This window comes from Microcaecilia unicolor, chromosome 6, assembly GCF_901765095.1.
Source record: "Microcaecilia unicolor chromosome 6, aMicUni1.1, whole genome shotgun sequence".
Taxonomy (NCBI): Eukaryota; Metazoa; Chordata; class Amphibia; order Gymnophiona; family Siphonopidae; genus Microcaecilia; species Microcaecilia unicolor.
Genome location: NC_044036.1, coordinates 104,228,368 through 104,256,184, shown reverse-complemented (window position 1 = coordinate 104,256,184; position 27,817 = coordinate 104,228,368). Strand labels below are relative to the sequence as shown.

General features: G+C 48.5%; 1 protein-coding gene across 1 annotated transcript in view; it reads left to right on the top strand.

Annotated features, from left to right (window-relative positions):
• STXBP3 (syntaxin binding protein 3) overlaps window positions 1-27,817 on the top strand; it is a 113,531-nt gene that overhangs the window by 50,167 nt on the left and 35,547 nt on the right. The window contains exons 7-11 of the mRNA XM_030206194.1: window positions 565-707; window positions 12,294-12,384; window positions 22,569-22,693; window positions 24,629-24,733; window positions 24,814-24,871. Coding sequence (XP_030062054.1) covers window positions 565-707; window positions 12,294-12,384; window positions 22,569-22,693; window positions 24,629-24,733; window positions 24,814-24,871 — 522 coding nt within the window. The remainder of the gene's footprint in view (window positions 1-564; window positions 708-12,293; window positions 12,385-22,568; window positions 22,694-24,628; window positions 24,734-24,813; window positions 24,872-27,817) is intronic.

The following is a 27,817-nucleotide window of genomic DNA, read 5'->3' as shown; positions in this document are numbered from 1 at the left end:
GTTAAGGAGAGGGGGGAACAGGGGGAGGGAACAAAGTTTTGTGGAAACACTGTATTTTGGTTCACTGCTGGAGTTCCATGTCCTTGCTGGGGTAGATGGAGGGCATGCAACTTGTTCAATAATAGTGGAAGAGACTGGAGTTTTCAGATGGAGGGGCAGTTACGTGTGTATTAGAACGGTCTGATTAATATTATGTTAAAAGTGAGTCTTGGGGATTCAGTTAACACAGGTTTACAATTAAACGGAGGGGAGGGTGGGGGGAGGGGGGTTGTTTGGGGATAAAAAGTAGAAAATGTTTTGACGTATGTGGACGGATTGATAGTTCTCTGTTGTATTAGGAAGGTTATTCGTTGACATTGTGTATCGATGCTTTATATAATACGTCAATAAAAAGATTTAAACATAAATAATAGTACGTTTGGTTTGGAGTCATTTAGAGAAATGTCAAGGTCCCGTTTTTTTCCGGACACCGTGTGTGTGTGTATATAATTATATAATATGTATAATACCCTCCATATTTTTTTACTTTTTTCTTCAAATAACTATTGCCTTTTTCTGATCTAGGCATTTACTCTTCATATACCAGATGTTTTCCACAGCTGCTACAGTCCAAATGTGGAAATTGAAACTGTGCTGAACATAGCTGCCGAGCAGATTGTGACATTATGTTGTACTCTGGATGAAAATCCAGGAGTAAGATATAAAAAGTAAGGATAAGGAAGGTATTACTGTCATAACATTTCTCCTGATTTTTCTATCATTTGCTGTATCATTTCTATTAAGTAAATACTTGTACAGGTCACATCCTGTTACTCCTTTAATTTACTTTTTTCCTAAAATTCATAAAAGCTTAATAGACCCACTGGGCAGGCCTATTGTTTCCGGCAGGAGGTCTTTATTTGAATCATTATCACGATATCTGGATTTCTACCTGCAGCCCCAGGTTTTTAAAATCCCCTCATATGTTAGGGATTCATCTCCTTTAGTGCTCTTATTGGAACAATATTCTATAAGAGAATCTCAGTCTGTTGTTTGGGTCACCTTAGATGTGAATGCATTTCAACCAGAGGCACTGGTATTAGTTGATATTTGGTGACATTATCAATATCATCTCTTCATATTGATCTCCTACAAGTCTTAGCTGCTATGGTCGTATGCAAAAATTACTTCATATTTGAAAATAGGTATTTTTTGCAGACTAAGGGGTCCTTTTACTAAGGTGCACTGAAAAATTGGCTGTGCTAGTGTAGGCGAGTGTTTTGTGTGTGCACAGATCCATTTTTCAGCGCGCCTGTAAAAAAGGACCTTTTAAATTTTTTGCCGAAAATGGATGTGTGACAAAATAAAAATTGGCGCGCCCATTTTGGGTCTGAGACCTTACTGCCACCATTTGACTGAGCGGTAAGGTCTCACGGTAACCGTGCGGTAATCGTCTACATGTGTAGAATGCCGATTACCGCTCCCTGTTTCCGTCGCGTGTAAAAATGAAATTACTGCCCAGGCCACGTGATAGCTGGGCAGTAACTCCAAATTGACGCATGTAGGATGCGCGTATGTGTCTACGCAGCTTAGTAAAAGGGCCCCTAAGGAGTAGCTATGGGGGCGACTGGCACCCTCTATATTGTGCCTATATATGGCGTTTTTTGAAGAAAAATGTGTACACTTCTCAATTCTTTTCAAGGGTTTTATTAAGGAGAAGCTTTATTGATATATTTATTTGGTCAGGTGATCATGTCACTCTGGGGGGGGCCTTTTTAGATTGATTAATTTTTTTTTTTCAGCTTTATTTTTATTTCATCATTTTTCATTGCCATACAGAATCAATACCATCAAAACAATGTCCTTAATTTTTTTAAAACATTTATGTTCTGCTCTGTCGCCAAAAGTTCTAGGTGAATTACATAATCACATGCACAATAGTAAAAACTCATACAAATGATACAACAATGCAGACAAATTCAATACACACATAAAATTTCTGTTCATAGGGCATTATTCAGTATGCTCCAGTTACATATATATCACCATACTGTGCTCATAATCTAAAACAAATTAGGCTCCACTGTAAGCCTCAATAAATAACAAACTTTTTACTTCTTTCCTGAATTCCATTAGATTCTGAAGCTCTCTCAACTCTTTGGAATTGTATTCTAAAAAAATAGGACCTACTCTGTAAAAGATCTTTCTCCGAGGACAAGCAGGCTGCTTGTTCTCACTGATGGGTGACGTCCACGGCAGCCCCTCCAATCGGAAACTTCACTAGCAAAGTCCTTTGCTAGCCCTCGCGCGCCCGCGCGCACCGCGCATGCGCGGCCGTCTTCCCGCCCGAAACCGGCTCGAGCCGGCCAGTCTTCTTTTGTCCGCACTCGGTACGGTCGTGTTTTCGCCGTGTCGAGCCCCGGAAAGTCGACCTCGCGCGTCCAATTTGTTTGAACGTGTTCTTTTCCTTCGAGAAAGCTTTGTCCTAGTCGGGAAGTGCTCCGCAAACCCCCCGCCGGGTTTCGTGTAAATCCTCCCCGTACTTCCAGCTTTTTTGCCCCGGTAAGTTTTCTTTCGTCGTCGGGGTAGGCCTTTTTTCGGCCTCGGTCGAGATTTTTTTCTCCCTCTAAATTTGGTGCTTCGAATTTCGCCATTTCGGCTTTTGATTTCGCCGGCGTGATTTTTCCGCCCATGACATCGAAGCCTTCCAGCGGCTTCAAGAAGTGCACCCAGTGCGCCCGGGTTATCTCGCTCACTGATCGACACTCGTCGTGTCTTCAGTGTCTGGGGGCCGAGCACCGCCCTCAGAACTGCAGTCTGTGTTCCCTGCTTCAAAGGCGGACTCAGGTAGCGAGACTAGCCCAGTGGAACGTGTTGTTCTCGGGCTCTTCGTCGGCATCGGCACCGGGATCTTCGAGTGCATCGACGTCGTCAGCGTCCAGACCATCTTTCTCGGCCGCCCCTGCATCGAGTGCATCGAGGCATCGGGCCTCTGCATCGGCGCCGAGACATCGGATAGCTGCATCGACGTCGGTGGTACCAGGACCTCGTCTGCTGATGTCGTCGGACGGTGGTGCATCGGGTGGAGTGCAGGTGAGGGCTGTCCATTCCCCTGCTGGTGGCGGTGAGCCCTCGGGTGGGTCTCCGCCTACCCTGAGGGCTCCTGCGGTACAGCCCCCCCGAGATCGACCTTCTTCAGTCTCGGCCCCGAGGAAGCGACGGGTGGATTCGACGTCCTCCTCGTCGGTGCCGGGGAGCTCCGGTGACATGCTTCGGAAGAAATCGAAGAAGCATCGACACCGGTCTCCTCCCCGTGTCGGCACCGAGAGCTCTGGGTCGCCGAGGGATTCGGCACCCAGCAGGCATCGGCACCGAGAGGACCGCTCACCCTCTGTTCAGGAGGTGTCGATGCGCTCCGCTCTGGACAGCCCGGAACAGCCTCCATGCCCGGAACAGGTACTGACGTCGACGCCTGCATCGACCTCTCAGCCTTTCTCTACAGCCGCTCTGAACGAGAGCCTCCGGGCCGTTCTCCCAGAGATTCTGGGAGAGCTGTTGCGCCCTACCCCTCCGGTACCGGCGGTGCTTGCGCCACCGGTACCGTCGAGCGTGGCGCCGGCTGGCCCATCGCCCAGGTTGAGGTCCCCGACGTCGGTACCGCGTGCGGTACCGACCGCGGCCACCTCCCAGGAAGGCTCCCCGACTACGTCGGCGGAGGGAGCTTCGCCGATGCGGGCGAGGGAGTCTACCTCTCGACGCCCCCATCGTGGACAGGGTTCCACGGAGTCGAGCAGGGCGAGGTTGCAGACACAGGTCCGTGAACTTGTGTCTGACACCGAGGGTGAGGCCTCGTGGGAGGAAGAGGAAGATCCCAGATATTTCTCTGACGAGGAGTCTGGGGGTCTTCCGTCTGATCCCACTCCCTCTCCTGAGAGACAGCTTTCTCCTCCCGAGAGTCTGTCTTTTGCCTCCTTTGTCCGGGAGATGTCTACGGCCATCCCCTTCCCGGTGGTTGTGGAGGACGAGCCCAGGGCTGAAATGTTTGAGCTCCTGGACTATCCTTCTCCACCTAAGGAAGCGTCCACTGTTCCCTTGCACCATGTCCTGAAGAAGACATTGCTTGCGAACTGGACCAAACCATTAACTAATCCCCACATTCCCAAGAAGATCGAGTCCCAGTACCGGATCCATGGGGACCCAGAGCTGATGCGCACTCAGTTGCCTCATGACTCTGGAGTTGTGGATTTGGCCCTAAAGAAGGCTAAGAGTTCTAGGGAACATGCTTCGGCGCCCCCGGGCAAGGACGCTAGAACCTTAGACTCCTTTGGGAGGAAGGCCTACCATTCCTCTATGCTCGTGTCCAAGATCCAGTCTTACCAGCTCTACACGAGCATACACATGCGGAATAATGTGCGGCAGTTGGCGGGCTTGGTTGATGCTCTTCCCCCTGAGCAAGCCAAGCCTTTTCAGGAGGTGGTCAGGCAGCTGAAGGCGTGCAGAAAATTCCTGGCCAGAGGAGTTTATGACACTTTTGATGTTGCGTCCAGGGCCGCTGCTCAAGGTGTGGTGATGCGCAGGCTCTCATGGCTGCGTGCCGCCGACCTGGAGAATAGAGTCCAGCAGCGGATTACGGACTTGCCTTGCCGTGCGGATAACATTTTTGGCGAAAAGGTCGAGCAGGTGGTAGAGTCTCTCCACCAGCGGGACACCGCATTCGACAAGTTCGCCCGCCGGCAGCCTTCAGCTTCTACCTCTACAGGTAGACGATTTTTCGGGGGAAGGAAGACTGTTCCCTATACTTCTGGCAAGCGTAGGTACAATCCTCCTTCCCGACAGCCTGCGGCCCAGGCTAAGCCCCAGCGCGCTCGCTCTCGTCAGCAGCGTGCGAATCAGCAAGGCCCCGCGGCTCCCCAGCAAAAGCAAGGGGCGAGCTTTTGACTGGCTCCAGCAGAGCATAGCCGACATCCAAGTGTCAGTGCCGGGCGACCTGCCTGTCGGAGGGAGGTTGAAAGCTTTTCACCAAAGGTGGCCTCTTATAACCTCCGATCAGTGGGTTCTCCAAATAGTCCGGCAAGGATACACCCTCAATTTGGCCTCTCAACCTCCAAATTGTCCACCGGGAGCTCAGTCCTACAGCTTCCAGCACAAGCAGGTACTTGCAGAGGAACTCTCCGCCCTTCTCAGCGCCAATGCGGTCGAGCCCGTGCCATCCGGGCAAGAAGGGCTGGGGTTCTATTCCAGGTACTTCCTTGTGGAAAAGAAAACAGGGGGGATGCGTCCCATCCTAGACCTAAGGGCCCTGAACAAATATCTCGTAAAAGAAAAGTTCAGGATGCTTTCCCTGGGCACCCTTCTCCCCATGATTCAGCAAAACGATTGGCTATGCTCTCTGGACTTGAAGGATGCCTACACACACATCCCGATACTGCCAGCTCACAGACAGTATCTGCGATTTCAGCTGGGCGCACGCCACTTCCAGTACTGTGTGCTACCCTTTGGGCTCGCCTCTGCGCCCAGGGTGTTCACAAAGTGCCTAGCTGTGGTAGCAGCGGCGCTTCGCAGGCTGGGGGTGCACGTGTTCCCATATCTCGACGATTGGCTGGTGAAGAACACATCCGAGGCAGGAGCCCTGCAGTCCATGCAGATGACTATTCGCCTCCTGGAGCTACTGGGGTTTGTGATAAATTACCCAAAGTCCCATCTTCTCCCAGTGCAGAAACTCGAATTCATCGGAGCCCTGCTGGATTCTCGGACGGCTCGCGCCTATCTCCCAGAGGCGAGGGCCAACAACTTGTTGTCCCTCGTCTCGCGGGTGCGAGCGTCCCAGCAGATCACAGCTCGGCAGATGTTGAGATTGCTGGGCCACATGGCCTCCACAGTTCATGTGACTCCCATGGCCCGCCTTCACATGAGATCTGCTCAATGGACCCTAGCCTCCCAGTGGTATCAGGCCGCCGGGGGTCTAGAGGACGTGATCCACCTGTCCACGAGTTTTCTCGAATCCCTGTATTGGTGGACGATTTGCTCCAATTTGACTCTGGGACGTCCCTTCCAAATTCCTCAGCCTCAAAAAGTGCTGACCACGGATGCGTCTCTCCTGGGATGGGGAGCTCATGTCGATGGGCTTCACACCCAAGGAAGGTGGTCCCTCCAAGAAAGCGATCTACAGATCAATCTTCTGGAGTTGCGAGCGATCTGGAACGCTCTGAAGGCTTTCAGAGATCGGCTGTCCCACCAAATTATCCAAATTCAGACAGACAATCAGGTTGCCATGTACTATGTCAACAAGCAGGGGGGCACCGGATCTCGCCCCCTGTGTCAGGAAGCCGTCAGCATGTGGCTCTGGGCTCGCCGTCAAGGCATGGTGCTCCAAGCCACATATCTGGCAGGCGTAAACAACAGTCTGGCCGACAGGTTGAGCAGGATTATGCAACCTCACGAGTGGTCGCTCAATTCCCGTGTGGTGCGACAGATCTTCCAGGCGTGGGGCACCCCCCTGGTGGATCTCTTCGCATCTCAAGTGAACCACAAGGTCCCTCAGTTCTGTTCCAGGCTTCAGGCCCACGGCAGACTGGCGTCGGATGCCTTCCTCCTGGATTGGGGGGAAGGTCTGCTGTATGCTTATCCTCCCATTCCTCTGGTGGGGAAGACTTTGTTGAAACTCAAGCAAGACCGAGGCACCATGATTCTGATTGCTCCCTTTTGGCCGCGTCAGATCTGGTTCCCTCTTCTTCTGGAGTTATCCTCCGAAGAACCGTGGAGATTGGAGTGTTTTCCGACCCTCATCACGCAGGACGAAGGGGCTCTGCTGCATCCCAACCTCCAGTCCCTGGCTCTCACGGCCTGGATGTTGAGGGCGTAGACTTTGCCTCTTTGGGTCTGCCAGAGGGTGTCTCCCGCATCTTGCTTGCTTCCAGGAAAGACTCCACTAAGAGAAGTTACTTCTTTCATTGGAGGAGGTTTGCCGTCTGGTGTGACAGCAAGGCCCTAGATCCTCGCTCTTGTCCTACACAGACCCTGCTTGAATACCTTCTCCACTTGTCTGAGTCTGGTCTGAAGACCAACTCCGTAAGGGTTCACCTTAGTGCAATCAGTGCATACCATTACCAAGTGGAAGGTAAGCCGATCTCAGGACAGCCTTTAGTTGTTCGCTTCATGAGAGGTTTGCTTTTGTCAAAGCCCCCTGTCAAGCCTCCTACAGTGTCATGGGATCTCAATGTCGTTCTCACCCAGCTGATGAAACCTCCTTTCGAGCCACTGAATTCCTGCCATCCGAAGTACTTGACCTGGAAGGTCATTTTCTTGGTGGCAGTTACCTCGGCTCGTAGAGTCAGTGAGCTTCAGGCCCTGGTAGCCCAGGCCCCTTACACCAAATTTCATCACAACAGAGTAGTCCTCCGCACTCACCCTAAGTTTCTGCCAAAGGTTGTGTCGGAGTTCCATCTGAACCAGTCAATTGTCTTGCCAACATTCTTTCCCCGTCCTCATTCCTGCCCTGCTGAACGTCAGCTGCACACATTGGACTGCAAGAGAGCATTGGCCTTCTATCTGGAGCGGACACAGCCCCACAGACAGTCCGCCCAATTGTTTGTTTCTTTTGATCCCAACAAGAGGGGAGTGGCTGTAGGGAAACGCACCATATCCAATTGGCTAGCAGATTGCATTTCCTTCACTTACGCCCAGGCTGGGCTGGCTCTTGAGGGTCATGTCACGGCTCATAATGTTAGAGCCATGGCAGCGTCGGTAGCCCACTTGAAGTCAGCCACCATGGAGGAAATTTGCAAAGCTGCGACGTGGTCATCTGTCCACACATTCACATCTCATTACTGCCTGCAGCAGGATACCCGACGTGACAGTCGGTTCGGGCAGTCAGTTCTTCAGAACCTGTTTGGGCTTTAGGATCCAACTCCACCCCCCGAGGGCCCTGTTTGTTCTGTTCCAGGCTACACTCTCAGTTAGTTGGTAAATTTTTTAGGTCAATCTCAGTTATGTCCTCGCCGTTGCGAGGCCCAATTGACCAATGTTGTTGTTTTGAGTGAGCCTGGGGGCTAGGGATACCCCATCAGTGAGAACAAGCAGCCTGCTTGTCCTCGGAGAAAGCGAATGCTACATACCTGTAGAAGGTATTCTCCGAGGACAGCAGGCTGATTGTTCTCACAAACCCGCCCGCCTCCCCTTTGGAGTTGTGTCTTCCCTTGAAGTGTATTGTCTTGCTACATACTGGACTGGCCGGCTCGAGCCGGTTTCGGGCGGGGAAGACGGCCGCGCATGCGCGGTGCGCGCGGGCGCGCGAGGGCTAGCAAAGGACTTTGCTAGTGAAGTTTCCGATTGGAGGGGCTGCCGTGGACGTCACCCATCAGTGAGAACAATCAGCCTGCTGTCCTCGGAGAATACCTTCTACAGGTATGTAGCATTCGCTTAAATGGATGTGATAGTAATGTAACATTTACAGATCTTCTAAGATACCAACAGTTAAGATCTGCAAATGCACTAGCCTGTTTTAATTGATTCATGCGGTCATCTTGATTCTGATGAACTTGCACAAGCAGTGGCTTGTGATATTTTCTACCTTACAGAATGTGTTTTCTGCTCTCACCTTGACCCTAGAAATTTCTGCTAGGCATTATGTGGCAATGGCTTTGTAATCTCAATATCGCCTTGTAAAGCACAGTCCCTTGAAGTGATCAGTAAGGCATATCTTCTATATATATAAAACTCACCCTCAACGTACTATTTTGACTGACGTCACTGAAGCCAGGTTCGTAAGTTTGAAGCTCTGAAGCCACGAAACTCACAGTCTCTGGGCCCCGCCTTCGCGTCAAACGTTATGACGAGGGCGGAGCACATTCTCACCTCCAACGTTTTACTGCACTTTAGCTCTGCTCCGCCCTCGCATCAAAACGCGATGACGTCGAGGGCGGGGCAGACGTTACTCTATGGGTTCGTACTGCAGGGGCATTGACATCACGCTAAAATCTGTTTCTGTTTCGGCTGGTCAGTGGGGTGGGGGGGCCTTCGGAGAGGGGGGAGCGCTGGCAGCGACGACATGGGTGGGGGTGGAAGGGGGTGCACTGGCAACAGAGACATCGGGGGAAGGGAACGGTGACGGATGCTGTGGGACGTGGCAAAAGGGGCAGGGTGAGAGGACATTCGCAGGGGGGCAAGGACACAATATAATCGTTGGCTGGCTGCACGGGGGGGGGGGACCGGGAGACACACCAAAATCGCAGGGTGGCTGCAGGGGGGCAGGGGACACAGCAAAATCACTGGCTGGCTGGACGGGGGGCAGGGGAGACAGCACAATCGCTGGGTGCCTGGAGGGGGGGCAGGGGACAGAGGACAATCGCTGGGTGGCTGCTGGGGGGCCAGGGGACACAGGACAATAGCAGGGTGGCTATAGGGAGGGCAGGGGAGATAGGATAATCACTGGGTGGCTGGAGGTGGGGCAGGAGACAGACAACAAATGCAGGGTGGCTGGAGGGGGGGCAGCGAATATAGAAGACTCACTGGGTGCCTGGAGGGGGCGCAGGGGACACAGGAAACTCGCTGCGTGGCTGCAGGGGGGCAAGGGACAGAGGAGACTCGCAGGTTGGCTGGAGGGGGGGTAAGGGAGAGAACGCCATCGATGGGTGCCTGTAGGGGGGCAAGGAAAAAAGTATAATCGCTGGGTGGCTGGAGGGGGAGCAGGGGAGAGAGGAGAATCGCACGGTGGCTGCAGGGGGGCCAGAGGAGACGCACTCTCGCTCTCTCTCACACACACACACACACTCGCACATTCACTCTCACTGTCTCACACACAGTCTATCTCACACATACTCTCTCAAACATACACACTACAAGGAAATCCTTGCTAGCGCCCGTTTCATTTGTGCCTGAAACGGGCCTTTTTTTACTAGTACCATATAAAGGAAAAGTCTTAAATAGTGTTCTGCTGGGAGGGATCACATCTTTTACTTGGCACACTCATGGACATTAGTGCATGCTAAATGCTGTGCATCCTATTTTATACCTATGGGTTACATGGCACTTAGCACACGTTAATGTCCATTAGTGCATGCTAATTTAGTAAAAGGGCTTCTCAGTTGGCTATGTATTTGTTAACGTAAAATTATTGAAGAGTCAGATAAGGATTTGCATGGGAAAACCTTTAAGGTTTTCAGGCTTTTTTTGTGGTTCATTTCAGACATTTGTTTTAGTATTTTTAAATATGTAATGCGTGTTAAAGATTTTACCTTGCACTAAGGGGCCGTTTTACTGAAGTGCGCTAAGGGGTCCTTTTACTAAGGTTCGCTGAAAAATGGGCTACGCTAGTGTAGGCGCGTGTTTTGGGCACGCAGAGATCCATTTTTCAGTGCGCCTGTAAAAAAAGGCCTTTTTAAAAGTTTTTGACAAAAATGGAGGTGCAGGAAAATAAAAATTGACACACGTCCATTTTGGGTCAGAGATCTTACTGCCATCCATTGACTTAGCGGTAAGGTCTTAAGCTGTAACCGTGCTGTAATCGTCTACGCAAGTAGAATGACGATTGCTGCCTGGTTTCCGCCACTCGCAGGAAAATAACAATTATTTTCTGGCGCACGTAGAGGACACGTGTAAAAAATGAAATTACCACCAGGGCCACGCAGTAGCTGGGCGGTAACTCCAAATTGATGTGCGTAGGACGCGCGTATGCGCCTACGCGGCTTAGTAAAAGAGCCCCTAGGTTTTTGCACTTACCATGCCTTAATACCAAAAATGAACATGTCTTAAATGCAATTGTTGGTGGCGTGCCCAATATATCCTCTGCAAGTACCACACTAAAATGGTCATTACCATGCGTTAACACTGTTTGCAGTAAGCGCAGATAAATACCGCTTGCCACTGAGTAGGTGTTAAGGGATCCCATGCTACGGCATAATCAACAGCATGCCAACTGCAATGTGTTATTCAGGCTCATTCTTCACCCATACCCCCTCTAGTTCACGTTCCCTAATACAAAAAGTACTTAATGCGTGAATTAGTGCACACAAACTGCTAAACCACTATGCTGATGGTTGGCATGCTTGTGCAGTAGCAGTTAACATACGCTAATTTTACGCCTTAAAGGGCCCTTTTACTAAAGCTTAGCGCATTCTAAATGCTGTTCCATTTTATACCTCATGGCACTTAGCGTCCACTAATGTCCTTTAACATGCACTAAGCTTTGCTGAAATGGCCCCCAAAGTATTTAATGCACCTTAGTAATAGATCCTTTTTAAAGTGTGCTATGAAAACCAATGATAATATAGCCTGTTAATCTTTGTACTGTTTTTCTAGCTGGCAGCATTTCTATAGCTTACACAGCCATTGGATGCCATTTGATCATAGCTGCTAGGATTTTTTGCCTTGCTTATTTGCGCCCACTAATGTGGCCTATGCAATATGGTGGGGAGAGGGGGCACTACTCCCTACAGTCCCCTTGGATCATAGCTCCCATCAGATCCTCATTGCAGGTGTACTTTATGGCTGGCTTGAAGGTGGTACCTTCTGCGTAGGAATTCTGCACCTGCAGTTTTCCCAATCTCAAGCCATCTGCAGGAACAGGTGTCTGAGCCTGGGTCTCCTGTATTATATTGCGTGTTAATATCGCATGGCCAGACTAACTTGTTTATGAGCTTTCTCTCATTAGGAGAAATTCATTCATCAACAGAGAAAACCTTGCTGAGATTTGCTGTTTGATGCAGGGTGACATCTCTTTGCATCTTATATTTTCATTAATGTCCAGCAGGATATTTACTGGGAAAGCCAAGATTATACATGGGCCTCAAAATTTTCAGTCATTTGCTGGGATAGAAAGTGTTTCAAGTGTGCCAAAATTATTTTCACCCAGTATGGCTAAAAGCTCATGTTGTGATCCATAATTTTAGCTGCACTAAGAGGAAGCATTCCTGTGGCCAAGTTTAAGTCAGGTGAGGAAAAGCATGTGTAAAGGTGACATTTTCACATTTTAGTATGTACTTCTGCAGTAAAATGCTACCTGCAGAAAAAACTGGTGGAGCTGACCGCTCATACTTTGTACGCACATCAAGATTCAAAGAGAAAAAATATATGTGCTTTGCTTTGTGAATTGGTGCAGATCAGCAAATAAAAATACAGGTGGTCATTGTCCCAATGTGGACAGTTTGGAGATTGTCTAATATGATTTGCTGTCTGTGTATTGCATTTTTATTATTAGATCTATATTTCTAAAATGGAATGGTGTCTTGATATTATTGTATAATTGTATATGTTTTAATCTATTTTTTTACAACAATTTGTGAATGTAAACTTCATGTGCTGGGCTATTTCTGTTTTAGGCAACCATTAGATAATGCTAATGCACTCGCAAATCTAGTGGAAGAGAAACTTGTACATTACTATAAAACAGATGAAGAAGGAAAAGTTAAGGTAACATAAAGCAACAGATAACTTTTATGCTTTAACTTTTATTTTAGTAGGGATGGGGATTTCAAGGGCTTTCACCTTGTTAATGTTGCTAGCATTTTCCCTTATTGTTGTGGTCCAAAACTTGTAAAAATTAAACCTAATTTTCTTTTGTTCCTTTTTTTTGTTTGTTTGATAGACACTCAGTTGACCAGAGATACAAAATGGAAAAACATAATTTGAAGTTCTTTTGAAAGCAGGGCCAGTATTTTGGGATTATTGTTTAAGGATTTCTGTTTTTTTTAATCTTTTTTTACTTATAAATAGAAGCCAGTGTAATTGTATTTTACCATTGAATGAGAGTGTTCAAAAAGGTAGTGTGTTCAACAGTTCAGGGTGCAGTATTTATTAATACCTGTCACTGATCAAACCTCAGGGTGAAATGTACAGCATAAGAAGAAGCATATATATTTGATAGGACTGCTTCTGGGCTTTAATGGTCAACACATAAGTTCTTAATTCAGATGTAAAGAGGCCATTCTAATAATAATCATAGAATAATGCATTTGAATTTATGTAGGGGTCAGTGTTTTTAAAAAGGTGAACCTTTGCTGCTAGGGGATGTGTTGAAAGCCATTAGCATAGCTGGGTTTAAAAATGGTTGGAGGAAAAGCCCATAAATCATTGTTAAGATAGACTTGGGGAAAGCCACTGCTGTATGTATTTTGTGGCTTGGCCGCTGCTCGAAATGGGATACTGGACTTGATAGACCTTTTGATCTGATCAAAATTGGCAATTCATATGTTTACAAAATTCCTTTGCTGTTGTGATTTTCTTTTTGACTTTGCAGTTTCCTCCCACTCTTTTTAGGCTTCCAACTCAAGTTAAAACCAGGGCACCATGGAATTTCATTTGTGACTATTTGGAGTCCCCCCCCTCCCCACTGTTTTGATATTCTCCTCTTCTCTTTTCTCACCATGCTTAGTATGCTCATTGCAGCAACAATCCAGGGCCAGAAGTTTTGTACCAGTGTTATCTTAGAACCCTGTAATTTTTGGTTCTCAATTCAGCTGCTAGGTGTCAGCCTTAAAAGCCCTCTTGGAAGGACTGTGAACGTATCCTCAGCCAACCTGGGTACCAGAAGATTTAGCATGGGGCTGGAAATGGGGATTTACACGTCACTACGTAGCACTATCACCAGAGAGGCCTTCAAGGCAGTGTTTGAACATCTGACGAAATTCTGGAATACAAATCATTCTTTTTATCCTACACAATCTGGTTTCCACAAGGGTCAAAGCACAGAAACAGCCCTTGTGCCCATGTGAGTGACACTGTGTGTCTTCTTGACTCCAGGAGAGATGTACTGCCTCCAGGAAACTAGCATAAAAAGGATCTGCCCAGAGCTAGCTCCATTCCCACCTCTCCTACTATATATTCCAAATTACCCATGAAGACACCAGTTCAAACGCCATTCCTCTTTCCTGTGGAGTACTTCAGGGCTTTTTATTCACCCCAATTTTGTTTAACATCTTCTTGGTCCTCTTAGGCATGGTAATTCAAGATTTGGATATGTAGGTGACATCCAGCTTCTAGCTGCACATGACTCAAGGGATCTCTTATTCCAAGACAGGCTAACTAGTAGTGTTTCAAAAATCTCTTCATAGATAACTAAGCATAAGTTGGTCTTCTTCAACCCCTCAAAATCAGAAGCCCTTTGGATCACTGGTTAACAATCCCCTCTTCCTTTGCACCCTTTAATAAACTCTACATTGATACTAATTAAAGACAAAGTTATTTCTAGTAGTTATCTTTGATAGCGTTCTCTCTTTTGGTCCCTATATATCTCTAGTGGTACAAAATGCTTCTATGATCTCAGAATTAGATCTTTGAAAGCATTTTTTGATGAGAGTGCACTGAAGTCTCTGCTTCATGCTTTTATGCTAAATCATTTAGATTACTGTAACTCACTTCATATTGGATGTCCCCATTATGTCATCCATCGACTTCAGCTTGTACAAAATACTGCTGTGAAAATTATTTATGGGGCAAAAAGATGAGATCACATTATGCCTCTCCCCTCTGCTCTGTCCTCGAGTAAAAATGTCTAATAATAGAAAATAGTTCCTGAGAGTAATTCTCAGACACTTGAATATTCTTGGATAGGTAAGATGCTTTAACCTGTCAAAGTTGTGACTTAAACTTCCTTTGCAGTGATTTACCTTCCTGGCAAGCAAGGTCAGAACCTGTATGTCTCCAGTTGAGTTCAGCTTTGTGCATGAACCTCTTGAGTATGTTAAGTTCTTGAGTATATCAGGGATTGTTTCTTTTCCAGCAAGTATGCAGTGACTTCACTGGGGCAAGACTGTCAAGTGTGATGTGAAAGTGATGACTTTTTTTTACCATATAAGAAAAGATTGAAGATAGAAAGTGAAAGAGAAATGCTTTGAGAAGAGCATATATTCCTCTAGAGCATGAGAGGAGCAATGGTACTGGGTGAGAGGAAAGGAGGTTTTGCAACCACCAGATAGCTGGTAGGTGAAGGATAGTAGAAAATGGTCTATTCAAGATGGGAGCATGACCCAAAAGGAGCCGAGGTGGGGGGGGGGGGGGGGAGAGAAGATTCCTGATGGCAGCTAAGACGAGACAATGACCAGTACATTGGTTAGAGGCAGTGGAGAGAAGAGAGAAATGAGAAACTGAGGTCAGTAAGGAGGCTGAGAAAATCATATTCTAGATGAGATGTGTGATAAACATGAAGGCGGGATTTAGGGGGAGTACCATGAAATGCTACTAACACAGAATCCATAAAAAGATGAGGAACAACAATAGACTTGCCTAGAGCTAAGGAAAGATAAAATAAAAAGTTCTACACTTCCATCACATTTATGGATTTGACAACAGCAGAAAAGAGTATAATCTGAAGAGTAAGATAACAAGACTAACCTTTCTTCATGTCTTGGTCGCTGCCAAGATAGATAGGTAATAGCTCTCAGTATCCTCAGAAAGGAGGAAGTATTTTTTTCTTAAATGATCTACCATTAACTATATCAGCTTGATGTAAGGATTGTGGAGCGATGATGAGGTAGTAGCATTTGTGCTGAGATGGGGCTGGGGGGAGGGAAGTGGTGATACCAAGCATTGTACTGGATAGGTAAAGAGGTGTGGTAGCCGTGTTAGTCCTCTCTTAAAGGTTATCAATAGAAATCAAACAAAATAAAACATGGAAAAGAAAATAAGATGATACCTTTTTTATTGGACATGTATTAAGTTATGTCCAATAAAAAAGGTATCATCTTATTTTCTTTTCCATGTTTAATTTTGTTTGATTTCTATTGATAACCTACTGGATAGGTGAAAGTAGGGCTTGGGGATGGCAATGGTTGAGGAGAACCGGAATAGAAAAGAGAATTCTCCATGAAACAGGAAGCCAAGGAAAATAAAAGTAAGCTGAACATTATGAGGGGCATGCTCAGGCCAGTAAAGGAACAGGACCTGCATCTGTGTTGTATTCTTTTGGTGTGAGCTGGTGGTGACTATGTGTGGCTGTTAGACTGCAGTTTAAGTGGGTCAGAGATGTCACCTTGTGGGACATTGGGTCAAGAGGCAGGGCCAGCAGCACCAGGCAGGATGTCAGGAGCAGTAGAATGCTGGAACATTGAGAGCTTTTGGATTCTATGCTTATAACATGTTTCATTATTTAATTGTTTTTAATTTCTTCCATGTGTTCCCAATGCAGTTGAAGTCTTTAGTATGGTTTTATTTCGGCCTCAGAAAGGGGGGTTTTAACATGTAAAGAAAGAACTGCCGTATGCAGTTTTGTGATAGGTTTAACTTCTCTTATGAATGTGAATATATGAAAGGTATAAATTGGGCAAAGATGATAAACTTCTGGAATTGTACCATGTGTACTTTATCTTCTCCGAGGACAGGCAGGCTGGCTGCTTGTTCTCACGATTGGGTCAACATTCACATCGGCCCAGGATCGGAAGTTTTTGCTGGCAAAATCTAAAAGAATCTTCCAGAGTCTTCTGGCGCGTGAGCGGTGCGCAGTGCGTATGCACGGACCGGTTTTCCGCTCGTCGCTTGAGTAAGTCCCTCAGTGCTTTTTTCTCCGCGTCTGAGGTGACACAGCTTTTGTTTTTCATTGTGTTCCTCTTGGCCCAGGAAGAGTCTGCGCAATTGTTTATTTTTTTCTTCTTTTATTTCCTCTTTCTACAAAAAACAAACAAACCGAGTAGTTTCTTTATTTTCTTAGTTTTAGTCACTAGTTTTAAGTTTCTTTTCACCGCAACAGTTTTCTTTTCCCTTTTTGTGCCTTTTTAATTGGCATAATCACGACCTTTAATTTCGCAGATGCCGTTTTTCCGTCCATGTCATCGAGGACACCCAGCGGCTTTAAGCGTTGTACTCGGTGCAACTGGACCATCTCGGGTACCGACCCCCACGCGTGGTGTCTCCAGTGCCTTGGGCCCGATCATCTTCCAGCTGCTTGTAAGCTGTGTCCTTTGATGAAAAAACAGACCCAAGTGTCTCGGGAGGCTCAACAAGAAAACCTTTTTGTGGATCGGTCCAGTCCTTCGACGTCGGCATCGGTACCGAGGTTGGCGGCATCGACGTTGAGGGAAGCATCGACTTCGAGAGCGCAGGTAATGGCTGCCGAACGACCACATCGCGCTGGGAGCAGTGAGGCATCGAGTGGGTCTCCACCTGTCTCGAGGCCTACTGCTATGCAGGCCCCCTGGGACCGCCCTTCATCGGACCTGGCCCTAGTAGGCTTGAGGAATCCACGTTATCTTCTTTGGTACCGAGGAGTCTCGATGACGGGTGTCGAGCGAAGCACCGTCATCGATCTTCCTTGCACGGTACCAAGAGCTCCGGGGAGCCGAAGGATTCGGCACCCGAGAAGCGTCGGCGCTGAGAGGACCGCTCATCCTCTATACAGGAGGTGCCAATGCGTCGGTCTTCTGGCAGCCTGGTACCGGCTCTTGAGCCCCCACAGATTCTGCCACCGGCTCCTGCACCAGCCCCGCAGCCTTTTCCGATGGCGGCTCTCAACAAGCGCATCAGGGCCCTTCTTCCAGAGCTTCTGAAGGGATTGCTACGCCAGTGTACCTCAGTGCCAGGGGTGCGTGCGTCTTCTGCACCGTTGGTTGAAGTGGCATCTGGTCCTTCGCCTGTGGTTAGGTCCCCGACCTCAGTGCCGCTTGCAGCATCGGCGTCGGTTGCCATCCGGGTCAACTCTCCTTCGACGTCGGCAGAGGAAGCTTCACCGCAGTTCAGGCAGGGGTCGACTTCTCGACATCCCCCTCGAGGCCATCGCTCCTCGACGTCGAGACAGGCTCGGTTTCGGGCTGCTCTTAGAGAGCTTTTGTCCGATACCGAGGATGAGCGTTCGTGGGAGGAAGAGGAAGATCCCAGATACTTTTCTGAAGAAGAGTCCTATGGGGTCCCCTACTCCACGCATTGAGAGAAGGATGTCTCCACCTGAGAGTCTTTCTTTTTCCTCCTTTGTTCGGGAAATGTCTAAAGATATTCCCTTTCCTATGGAGGTTGTGGATGAGCCCAGGGCCGAGATGCTCGAGGTCTTGGATTATCCTTCTCCACCTACAGAGGTTGCAATGGCTCCTTTGCATAACACACTCAGGGAAGTTCTTATGTGAAACTGGTCGTTCCCTCTCTCTAATCCAGTGGTCCCCCAAAAAACTGAGTCCCAGTACAGAGTCCATGGAGAACCGGTAATGGTGAAGTCTCAACTACCTCATGATTCCATGGTGGTGGATTCTGCTCTCAGGAGAGCCAAGAGTACTAGGGACTATGCCTTGGTGCCCCCAGGCAGAGAGTCTAGGACCTTGGATTCTTTTGGGAGAAAGACGTGTCAAGCCGCTATCCTTGCAGCCAAGATTCAAACATACCAGCTCTACACGAGCATCCACTTGCGGAACTCGGTGAGGCAGTTGTCTAGTTTGGTTGAAGTGCTTCCCCCGGAGCTCGCCGAACCTTTTCACCAGGTGGTCAGGCACCAGAAGGTGTGTTGAAAATTCCTGGCCAGGGGTACTTATGACACTTTTGATGTGGCATCCCGAATAGCTGCTCAAGGTATAGTGATGCGCAGACTTTCATGGCTGTGCGTCTCTGACCTGGATCATAAGATCCAGCAGCGAATGGCGGATGTTCCTTGCTGGGGGATAACCTTTTTGGTGAAAACATAGAGGATGTGGTCGATCAGATCAAGAAGCACCATGATGCTATAGATTCTCTCTCCTGCCGGGCGTCTTCTGCTACCACCTCCTCATCTAAGAGGTTTTTTGGAGGGAAGAGGAGTGCTCCCTATTCCTATAATAGGCGTAGGTACACTCCTGCTTCTCGGCAGCCTACTCAGGTTCAGTCCCAGTGCACTCGTTCCCGTCAACGGCGTGCGCCTAAGGCCCCTGCGGCTCCCCAGCAAAAGCAAGGGACCGGCTTTTGACTGGCTCCAGTGCAGCATAGCCTCAGAAAAAGTGTCCATGCCGGACGACTTGCCGGTCGGGGGGAGGTTGATATTTTTTCACCAAAGGTGGCCTCTCATAACCTCCGATCGGGGGGTTCTTCAAATAGTCTGCTCAGGATACACACTCAATCTGGAATCCAAACCTCCAAATTGCCCACCGGGAGCTCATTCTTACAGCTCCCAGCACAAGCAGGTACTTGTAGAGGAACTCTACGCCCTTCTAAAGGCCAGAGCGGTCGAACCCGTTCCACCAGGGAACGAAGGGCTGGGATTCTATTCCAGGTACTTCCTTGTGCAAAAGAAAACAGGGGATGCGTCCCATCCTAGACCTAGGGGCCCTGAACAAATTTCTAGTCCGAGAAAAGTTCTGGATGGTTTCCCTCGGCACCCTTCTTCCCATGATTCAGGAAAATGATTGGCTATGCTCTCTGGACTTAAAGGATACCTATACCCACATCTTGATACTCCCAGCTCACAGGAAGTATCTTCGATTTCGGTTGGGAACTCGGCACTTTCAGTACTGTGTACTGCCCATTGGTCTCGCGTCTGCGCCCAGGGTTTTCACAAAGTGCCTGGCAGTTGTCGCAGCATTGCTGCACAGACTGGGAGTGCATGTGTTCCCTTATCTCGACAATTGGCTGGTGAAGAGCACCTCGGAGGCAGGCGCTCTACAGTCCATGCGGATGACTATTCGAGTGCTAGAGCTACTGTGGTTCGTGATCAATTATTCCAAGTCCCATCTAGTCCCAGTTCAAAAATTGGAGTTCATTGGAGCTCTGTTGGACACCCGGACGTCTCAAGCTTATCTTCCCCAGGCAAGGGCAGACAATCTCCTGGCCCTCGTGTCCATGACTCGAGCGTCTCAACAGATCACAGCTCGGCAGATGTTGAGACTCTTAGGACACATGGCCTCCACAGTTCATGTAACTCCCATGGCACGTCTACATATGAGATCAGCTCAATGGACCCTAGCTGCTCAGTGGTGTCAGGCCAGAGGGGATTCAGAGGATGTGATCCATCTATCCACCGACTTTTGCATTTCCCTTCAGTGGTGGACCATTCGATCCAATTTGACCTTGGGACGTCCTTTCCAAATTCCTCAACCACAAAAAGTGTTGACGACGGATTCATCTCTCCTGGGGTGGGGAGCTCATGTAGATGGACTTCACACTCAAGGAGCTTGGTCTTTTCCAGAAAAGGGTCTTCAAATCAACCTCCTGGAATTACGAGCGATCTGGAACGCTCTCAAGGCTTTCAGAGATCGGCTGTCCAACCAGATTATTCTAATTCAGACAGACAATCAGGTTGCTATGTATTACACCAACAAGCATGGGGGGGGGCACCGGATCTCGCCCTCTGTGTCAGGAAGTCGTCCGGATGTGGCTTTGGGCGCGCCGTCACGGCATGTTTCTCCAAGCCACTTATCTGGCAGGCATAAACAACAGTCTGGCCGACAGGTTGAGCAGGATCATGCAACCTCACGAGTGGTCGCTAAACATGGGCGTTATCCACAAGATCTTCCGAGCATGGGGCACCCCCTCGTTGGATCTTTTTGCCACTCAGATCAATCACAGAGTCCCTCAATTTTGTTCCAGATTTCAGGCCCATGACAGACTAGCGTCAGATGCCTTTCTCTTACATTGGGGGACAGGCCTTCTGTATGCGTATCCTCCCATACCTCTAGTAGGGAAACTCAAGCAAGACCTGGGAACAATGATCCTGATTGCTCCTTTTTGGCCTTGTCAGATCTGTTTCCCTCTTCTTCTGGAGTTGTCCTCTGAAGATATTGGAGTGTTTTCCGACCCTCATCACTCAGAACGTGGGATCGCTTCTACATCCCAACCTCTCACGGCCTGGATGTTGAGAGCTTAGAAATTGCCTCTTTAGGTCTCTCAGAGGGTGTCTCCCGAGTCTTGCTTGCTTCCAGGAAAGATTCCACGAAAAAGTGTTATTCTTTCAAATGGAGGAGGTTTGCCGTCTGGTGTGACAGCAAGGCCCTAGATCCTTTTTCTTGTCCTACACGGACCCTGCTTGAATACCTTTTACACTTATCAGAGTCTGGTCTCAAGTCCAACTCCGTAAGAGTTCACTTTAGTGCAATTAATGCCTATCATCAATGTGTAGAGGGTAAGCCTATCTCTGGACAGCCTTTAGTTGTTCGCTTCATGAGAGGTTTGCTTTTGTCAAAGCCCCCTGTCAAACCTCCACCAGTGTCATGGGATCTCAATGTCATTCTCACCCAGCTGATAAAAGCTCCTTTTGAGCCACTGAATTCCTGCCATCTGAAGTACTTGACCTGGAAGGTCGTTTTCTTGGTGGCTGTTACTTCAGTTCGTAGAGTCAGTGAGCTCCAAGCCCTGGTAGTGCATGCACATTATATCAAGTTTCATCATAACAGATTAGTCCTCCGCACTCACTCTAAGTTCTTGCCAAAGGTGGTGTCGAAGTTCCATCTGAACCAGTCAATTGTCTTGCCAACATTTTTTCCCCGTCCACATACCCGCCCTGGTGAAGACAAGTTGCACACCTTGGACTGTAAGAGAGCATTGGCCTTTTACATGGAGCGGACAAAGCCCTATAGACAGTCCGCCCAGTTGTTTCTTTTGATCCCAACAGGAGGGGAGTCGCCATCGGAAAACGCACAATCTCTAATTGGCTAGCGGATTGCATATCCTTTACTTATGCCCAAGCTGGGCTGACTCTAGAGGGCCATGTCACGGCTCATAATGTCAGAGCCATGGCTGCGTTAGTGGCTCATTTGAAGTCAGCTTCTATTGAAGAGATTTGCAAGGCTGCAACGTGGTCATCTGTCCACACATTGACATCTCACTACTGCCTTCTGCAGGATACCCGACGCGGCAGTCGGTTTGGTCAGTCGGTGCTGCAGAATCTGTTCTGGGTTTAGAATCCAACTTTACCCTCCTAGGCCCAATTTTGTTCTGTTCCAGGCTGCGCTCTCACTTAGTTGTATTTCTTTTCAGGTCAATCTCTGTTATGTCCTCGCTGTTGCGTGGCCCAATTGACCAATGTTCATTGTTTTGAGTGAGCCTGGGTGCTAGGGATACCCCAATCGTGAGAACAAGCAGCCTGCTTGTCCTCAGAGAAAGCGAAGATACTTACCTGTAGCAGGTATTCTCCGAGGACAGCAGGCTGATTGTTCTCACAAAGCCGCCCTCCTCCCCTTTGGAGTTGTTCGTTGTTCTCCTCTTGCTTTTGGACTACACTGAGGGACTTACGCGATGGGCAGGAAAACAGTCCGCGCATGCACAGTGCACGCCACTCGCACGCCAGAAGACTGGAAGATTTTTTGAGATTTTGCTAGCAAAAACTTCCGATCCTGGGCTGACGTGGACGTCGACCCAATCGTGAGAACAATCAGCCTGCTGTCCTCGGAGAATACCTGCTACAGGTAAGTATCTTCACTTTACAGTTCACCTGACTAATACAGACAGTCTAACTCAGTGTTTCTCAACCATTGAGTTTTCAAGATTACCACAATGAATGAGTCTCAAATTTGCATATGTTGATCTCATGCATATTCATTATGGTAATCTTGAAAGCCCAACCAGCTAGGTTGGATCCAGGAGATGGTTGAGAAGCCCCTATCTAATATATTGATAATATGTAAGGACGTTTCCAGAGAGTAGTTCAATTTTTTTTATTTTATCTAGTGCTTTAAAATATTTTAACTTAACTATACCTTTTCATTTTTTTTTTTCAGGGTAAAACCCAGACCCAGCTATTAATAGTGGATCGTGGATTTGACCCTGTTTCCACAGTACTGCATGAACTCACCTTTCAGGCAATGACCTATGATTTGCTGCCAATTGAAAAAGATACTTATAGGTAAAAGCTTTCTAACTGCTGTAATTTTATAAAATTTATTATAAAATGCTTCTTTGATACCTTCAATATGTTCTGTTTAATTCCTGTTTTCTTTCTTAATTTTCCTCTTTCCTCATGTTTGAAGTGGCACTATAAGATGTTAGGATAGTTTATGTGGTAAATATGAAATCACTGAATTAATAATGGCTTTCATAAGGAGGTTCTTGCCTTTTTCCATTAAGTGGTGTAACTTTTTCCTCCTGTTAGTGATCATTCTTGTCTGTACTTTACTCTGTTATGGAATACATTACCAGTGAGATAAGAAAGATTCGGGATATAAAAGAATTTAAAAAGAAATTAAAAACCCTTCGTTTAATATAGACATATGAAGGAGTGGCAGATTGATTAAAGTATAAGTGAGTCTGTATGCTGTATTGTAGCTATTTGAGAGGTTTAATATTGTTTGTGTTACTGATTTATATATTTTGAATGTACAGTTTGTAATCCACCTAGAACTTTTGGATTGTGCTGAATCTAAGTGTTTTTTTTTAAATGAATAAATAGCATAAAAGAAACTATTTACTCGCTCTAAAGGGAAACAGCTTAAGTGCACCACTTGTAGCAAATTCTTTTTAGCTTTTTTTATTTCTGTTTTGTTGTACGTGAAGGCTATTTATAAGTTTCTTGGTTTGATAGCTATCTTGTGGAGAAGTAGCCTCGTGGTTAGAGCAAAGCCAGGTTCAAATCATACTGCTGCTGCTCCTTGTGATCTCGGGCAAGTCACTTAATCCTCCATTTCCTCAGGTACAAAATTAGACTGTAAGCCCTCTAGGATCAAAGAAATACGTGGCGGGGCATAATCGAAAGGGACGCCCAAGTTTTGCTCAAGACGTCATCGCAAAACATCCCGGTGAAGGGGCATGGAAACCCGTATTATCGAAACAAGATGGACGTCCATCTTTTGTTTTGATAATACGGTCGGGGATGCCCAAATCCTGAAATTTAGGTCGTCCTTAGAGATGGTCTTCCATAGACTTGGTCGTTTCTGATTTTCGGTGATAATGGAAACCAAGGACGCCCATCTCAGAAACGACCAAGTGCAAGCCTTTTGGTCATGGGAGGAGCCAGCATTCGTAGTGCACTGGTCCCCCTGACATGCCAGGACACCAACCAGGCACCCTAGGGGGCACTTTAGTGGACTTCAGAAATTGCTCCCAGGTACATAGCTCCCTTACCTTGTATGCTGAGCTCCCCAAAATCTACTACCCACAACTGCACACAACTACCATAGCCCTTAGGGGTGAAGGGGGGCACCTAGATGTGGGTATAGTGGGTTTCTTGTGGGTTTTGGAGGGCTCACATTTACCACTACAAGTGTAACAGGTGGGGGGAATGGGACTGGGTCCGCCTACCTGAAGTGCACTGCACCCACTAAAACTGCTCCAGGGACCTGCATACTGCTGCGATGGACCTGAGTATGACATTTGAGGCTGGCATAGAGGCTGGCACAAAAGATTTTTAAAGATATTTTTTGAGGGTGGGAGGGGGTTAGTGACCATTGGGGGAGTAAGGGGAGGTCATCCCTGATTCCCTCTGGTGGTCATCTGGTCAGTTCGGGCAACATTTTGTGCCTTGGTCGTAAGAAAAACAGGACCAGGTAAAGTCGTCCAAGTGCTCGTCAGGGCCATTATGGGTCGAGGATGCCCATGTGTTAGGCACGCCCAAGTCCCACCTTCGCTACGCCTCCGACACACCCCCGTGAACTTTGGTCATCCCCGACTTTTGGTTATGCCAATTTCGGCGACCCTGTGAGAAGGACGCCCATCTTCCAATTTGTGTCGAAAGATGGGCGCCCTTCTCTTTCGAAAATAAGCCTGCTTGTGTACCTGAATGTTACTTACTTTGAGCTACTACTGAAAAAGGTGTGAGCTATATCTAAGTAAATCTAAATTTTAGGTATCAGACCGATGAATCAAACAAGAAGGAAAAAGAAGCATATCTGGATGAGCATGATGAACTCTGGGTGAAAATTCGACATAAGCATATTGCATATGTGTTGGCGTAAGTGAATAACTTCAGTTGAGTTTATTGTAATTTTTTTTGTCTGACCAGTTAAACTAAATGCATTTTTTATTTACCAGAGAAATTCCAAGACTTGTAAAAGAGATTGCATCAAGCAAAAAAGCAACAGAAGGAAAGGTAGGAAAATCAGTTTTAATACTGATTTCCATATCATCAAGCTGATCAATCCATAGACTGGTGGGTTGTGTCCATCTACCAGCAGGTGGAGATAGAGAGCAAACTTTTGCCTCCCTATATGTGGTCATGTGCTGCCGGAAACTCCTCAGTATGTTCTCTATCTCAGCAGGTGGTGGTCACACACAGCAGCAGCTCTGGCTAGGCCTCCAAGCCTAATTTTTAGGTTTTGTTGAGTGCCTGGGGTTGAGGGCTCTTCTTGAGCAAGTGCAAACCTGGTGGCGCCAGGTCCCTCCTTTTCTCCCCCCTCCCGCTGGCTCCGTTTAAAAAAAAAAAAAAAAAAAATTTTTGAACGTCCTTAAAGGCGTTTATTTCGACGTTTATTTAAGCGTCTATTGCAGCTACTCACTGGGACACCAGGTCGTTACAACTCGGAGCGGACAGCAGGTAATTTTTACCTTTTTATAGCGGGCAGGGGGTTCCCCGATTCTTCTCCTCGTGGCATATGGCGTCGGAGGGCGAGGGCGCAAAGGGTCGCTCCCCGGGTCGCTTGAGCGCTTCTAGAGGGGATGCGGGGGTCTTACAGCCTGATTCGCCCTTGTTGGGTGACAGTTTCGTGACCGATGAATGTTCCGGTCCTTCCTCCGGCGTGGCGGTTTTTCCCGCCATAAACGCCCATCCCCCGCTCCTCGCCTCCGCCATCTTGGCCGGCCACGCGGCTCGGACGGCTTCTTCGTGGGCCGCCCTTGAGGTTGGAGACATTAATGCCATGAACGCCCTTAATTTGGGCGACGGCACAAAAGCGGCTAAAGTTAAGCGCCGTTCTTCCCGCGCGGCTCCTTCGCGGAGTGTCGCGCCGGACGCCATTTTGGATGCGCAGCATGTCTCTCCCCCGCTCTTGCGAGCGCCGGTTGAGGGTGCGTCTAGGGCCGTTGCCCAGGCTGCGGAAGTGCACAGTCTGGGGGGTTTCTCCCCCGAGTTTGTTTTGCTGCTGCATCAGGCTTTCCTCATGCAAAACGCTGCCCCTGCTCCCTCGTCTGGTAAAGAGGTTGAGGTTCCCAGAGGTAAACGCCCTCGGGTTGATTCCCAGGCCTTGGAGGAATTTGTCTCCTCCGATGTAGATGAGGGCAGCGTGTCTGAGATCTCCCAACGGTCCTTTGCGGATTCCTTGGAGGAGACGGATCCCCGCTCGGATGGAGCGGATGACCCCTCTGCAGCGCGGCTTTTTAGCCCAGGGGATTTGCCCAACCTGTTGTTACAGGCCATGGACACTTTGAAGATTTCCTCTCCGGAGGACGTCTCTCCCTCAGCCCCTGTTGGCTCTGCCATTATGCTGGGGACGAAGCGCCCGCCTAGAACCTTCCACATGCATGATGCCATGCACACCCTAATTTCGGCTCAATGGGATGTCCCGGAAGCGAGCCTTAAAGTGGCTAGGGCTATGTCCCGCCTCTATCCTTTGGCTGTGAGTGAACGTGAGGCCTATCTGTGGCCTACCGTGGATTCTTTAATCACTGCGGTGACTAAGAAAACGGCATGGCCGGTGGAAGGTGGCACGGCCCTAAAGGACGCCCAAGACAGAAGATTGGAGGCGGCCTTAAGGTCGTCCTTTGAGGTGGCTGCTTTAAGTTTGCAGGCCTCAGTTTGCGGCTCCTATGTGGCCAGGGCGTGCCTGACTATGGTGCAGCGGGCTTCCCCCTCGGATCATTCCTTGAGGGCTGATTGGCCGGCCCTGGAATCGGGCTTAGCCTATTTGGCAGACTTGCTGTATGATGTCTTGAGGGCCTCAGCGAAAGGCATGGCTCAGACAATCTGTGCGCGGCGGTGGCTTTGGCTGAAACATTGGTCTGCTGACCACGCCTCTAAATCCCGCCTGGCTAGGTTGCCTTTTAAAGGCAAGCTGCTCTTTGGGGTCGAGCTGGACAAAATCGTGACCGATCTCGGCACGTCTAAGGGCAAGAAATTACCAGAGGTCAGGGCTCGGGCTAGTTCTCGTCCCGGTACCTCCAGAGGACGGTTGCAGGAAGCCCGTCGGTACCGCCCGGGCAAGTCGGGTTCCTCTGCCCCCTCTTCCTTCAAGAGGAATTTCTCCCCCAAGCAGCATTCCTTTCGCAGAGACCGCCGTCCCGGAGGTGCTCCCTCCGGTCCTCCCCCAGGGTCTCGTACCCAATGACGGGGTCTTGGTCCACGCCCCAGTGCAGATTGGAGGACGGCTGTCCTCGTTTCTGGGCGAGTGGACCACAATAACTTCAGACGCGTGGGTGCTGGAAGTCATCAGAGACGGCTACAAACTAGAGTTCTGCCGACCCTTAAAAGACGGGTTTGTACTCTCTCCCTGCAAGTCTCCGGTCAAAGCTGTGGCAGTGCAGCAGACCTTGGACAATCTGATCTGCCTGGGCGCGGTCGTTCCGGTGCCAGAAAGTCAGCTTGGCAAGAGACGTTACTCCATTTACTTTGTGGCACCAAAGAAAGGAGGTTCTGTCCGGCCTATCCTCGACCTCAAAGGGGTCAATCGGGCCTTGAAAGTGCGGCACTTTCGCATGGAGAATCTCCGCTCTGTTATAGCGGCAGTGAAGGCAGGAGAGTTCCTGGCATACTTGGACATCAAGGAAGCGTACCTGCATATTCCCATCTGGCCTCCTCATCAACGCTTTCTGCGTTTTGCAGTCCTGGGACGACACTTCCAGTTCAGAGCCCTCCCTTTCGGGTTGGCTACTGCTCCGCGGACCTTTTCCAAAGTAATGGTGGTCATCGCGGCCTTCCTACGAAAGGAAGGGGTACAAGTCCATCCTTATCTGGACGACTGGTTGATCCGAGCCCCCTCTTATGCAGAGTGCGGCAAAGCTGTGGACCGGGTAGTTGCTCTTTTGAGCTCCCTGGGATGGATCATCAACTGGGAGAAGAGCCAGCTGCGCCCGACTCAGTCCCTGGAGTACCTGGGAGTTCGAT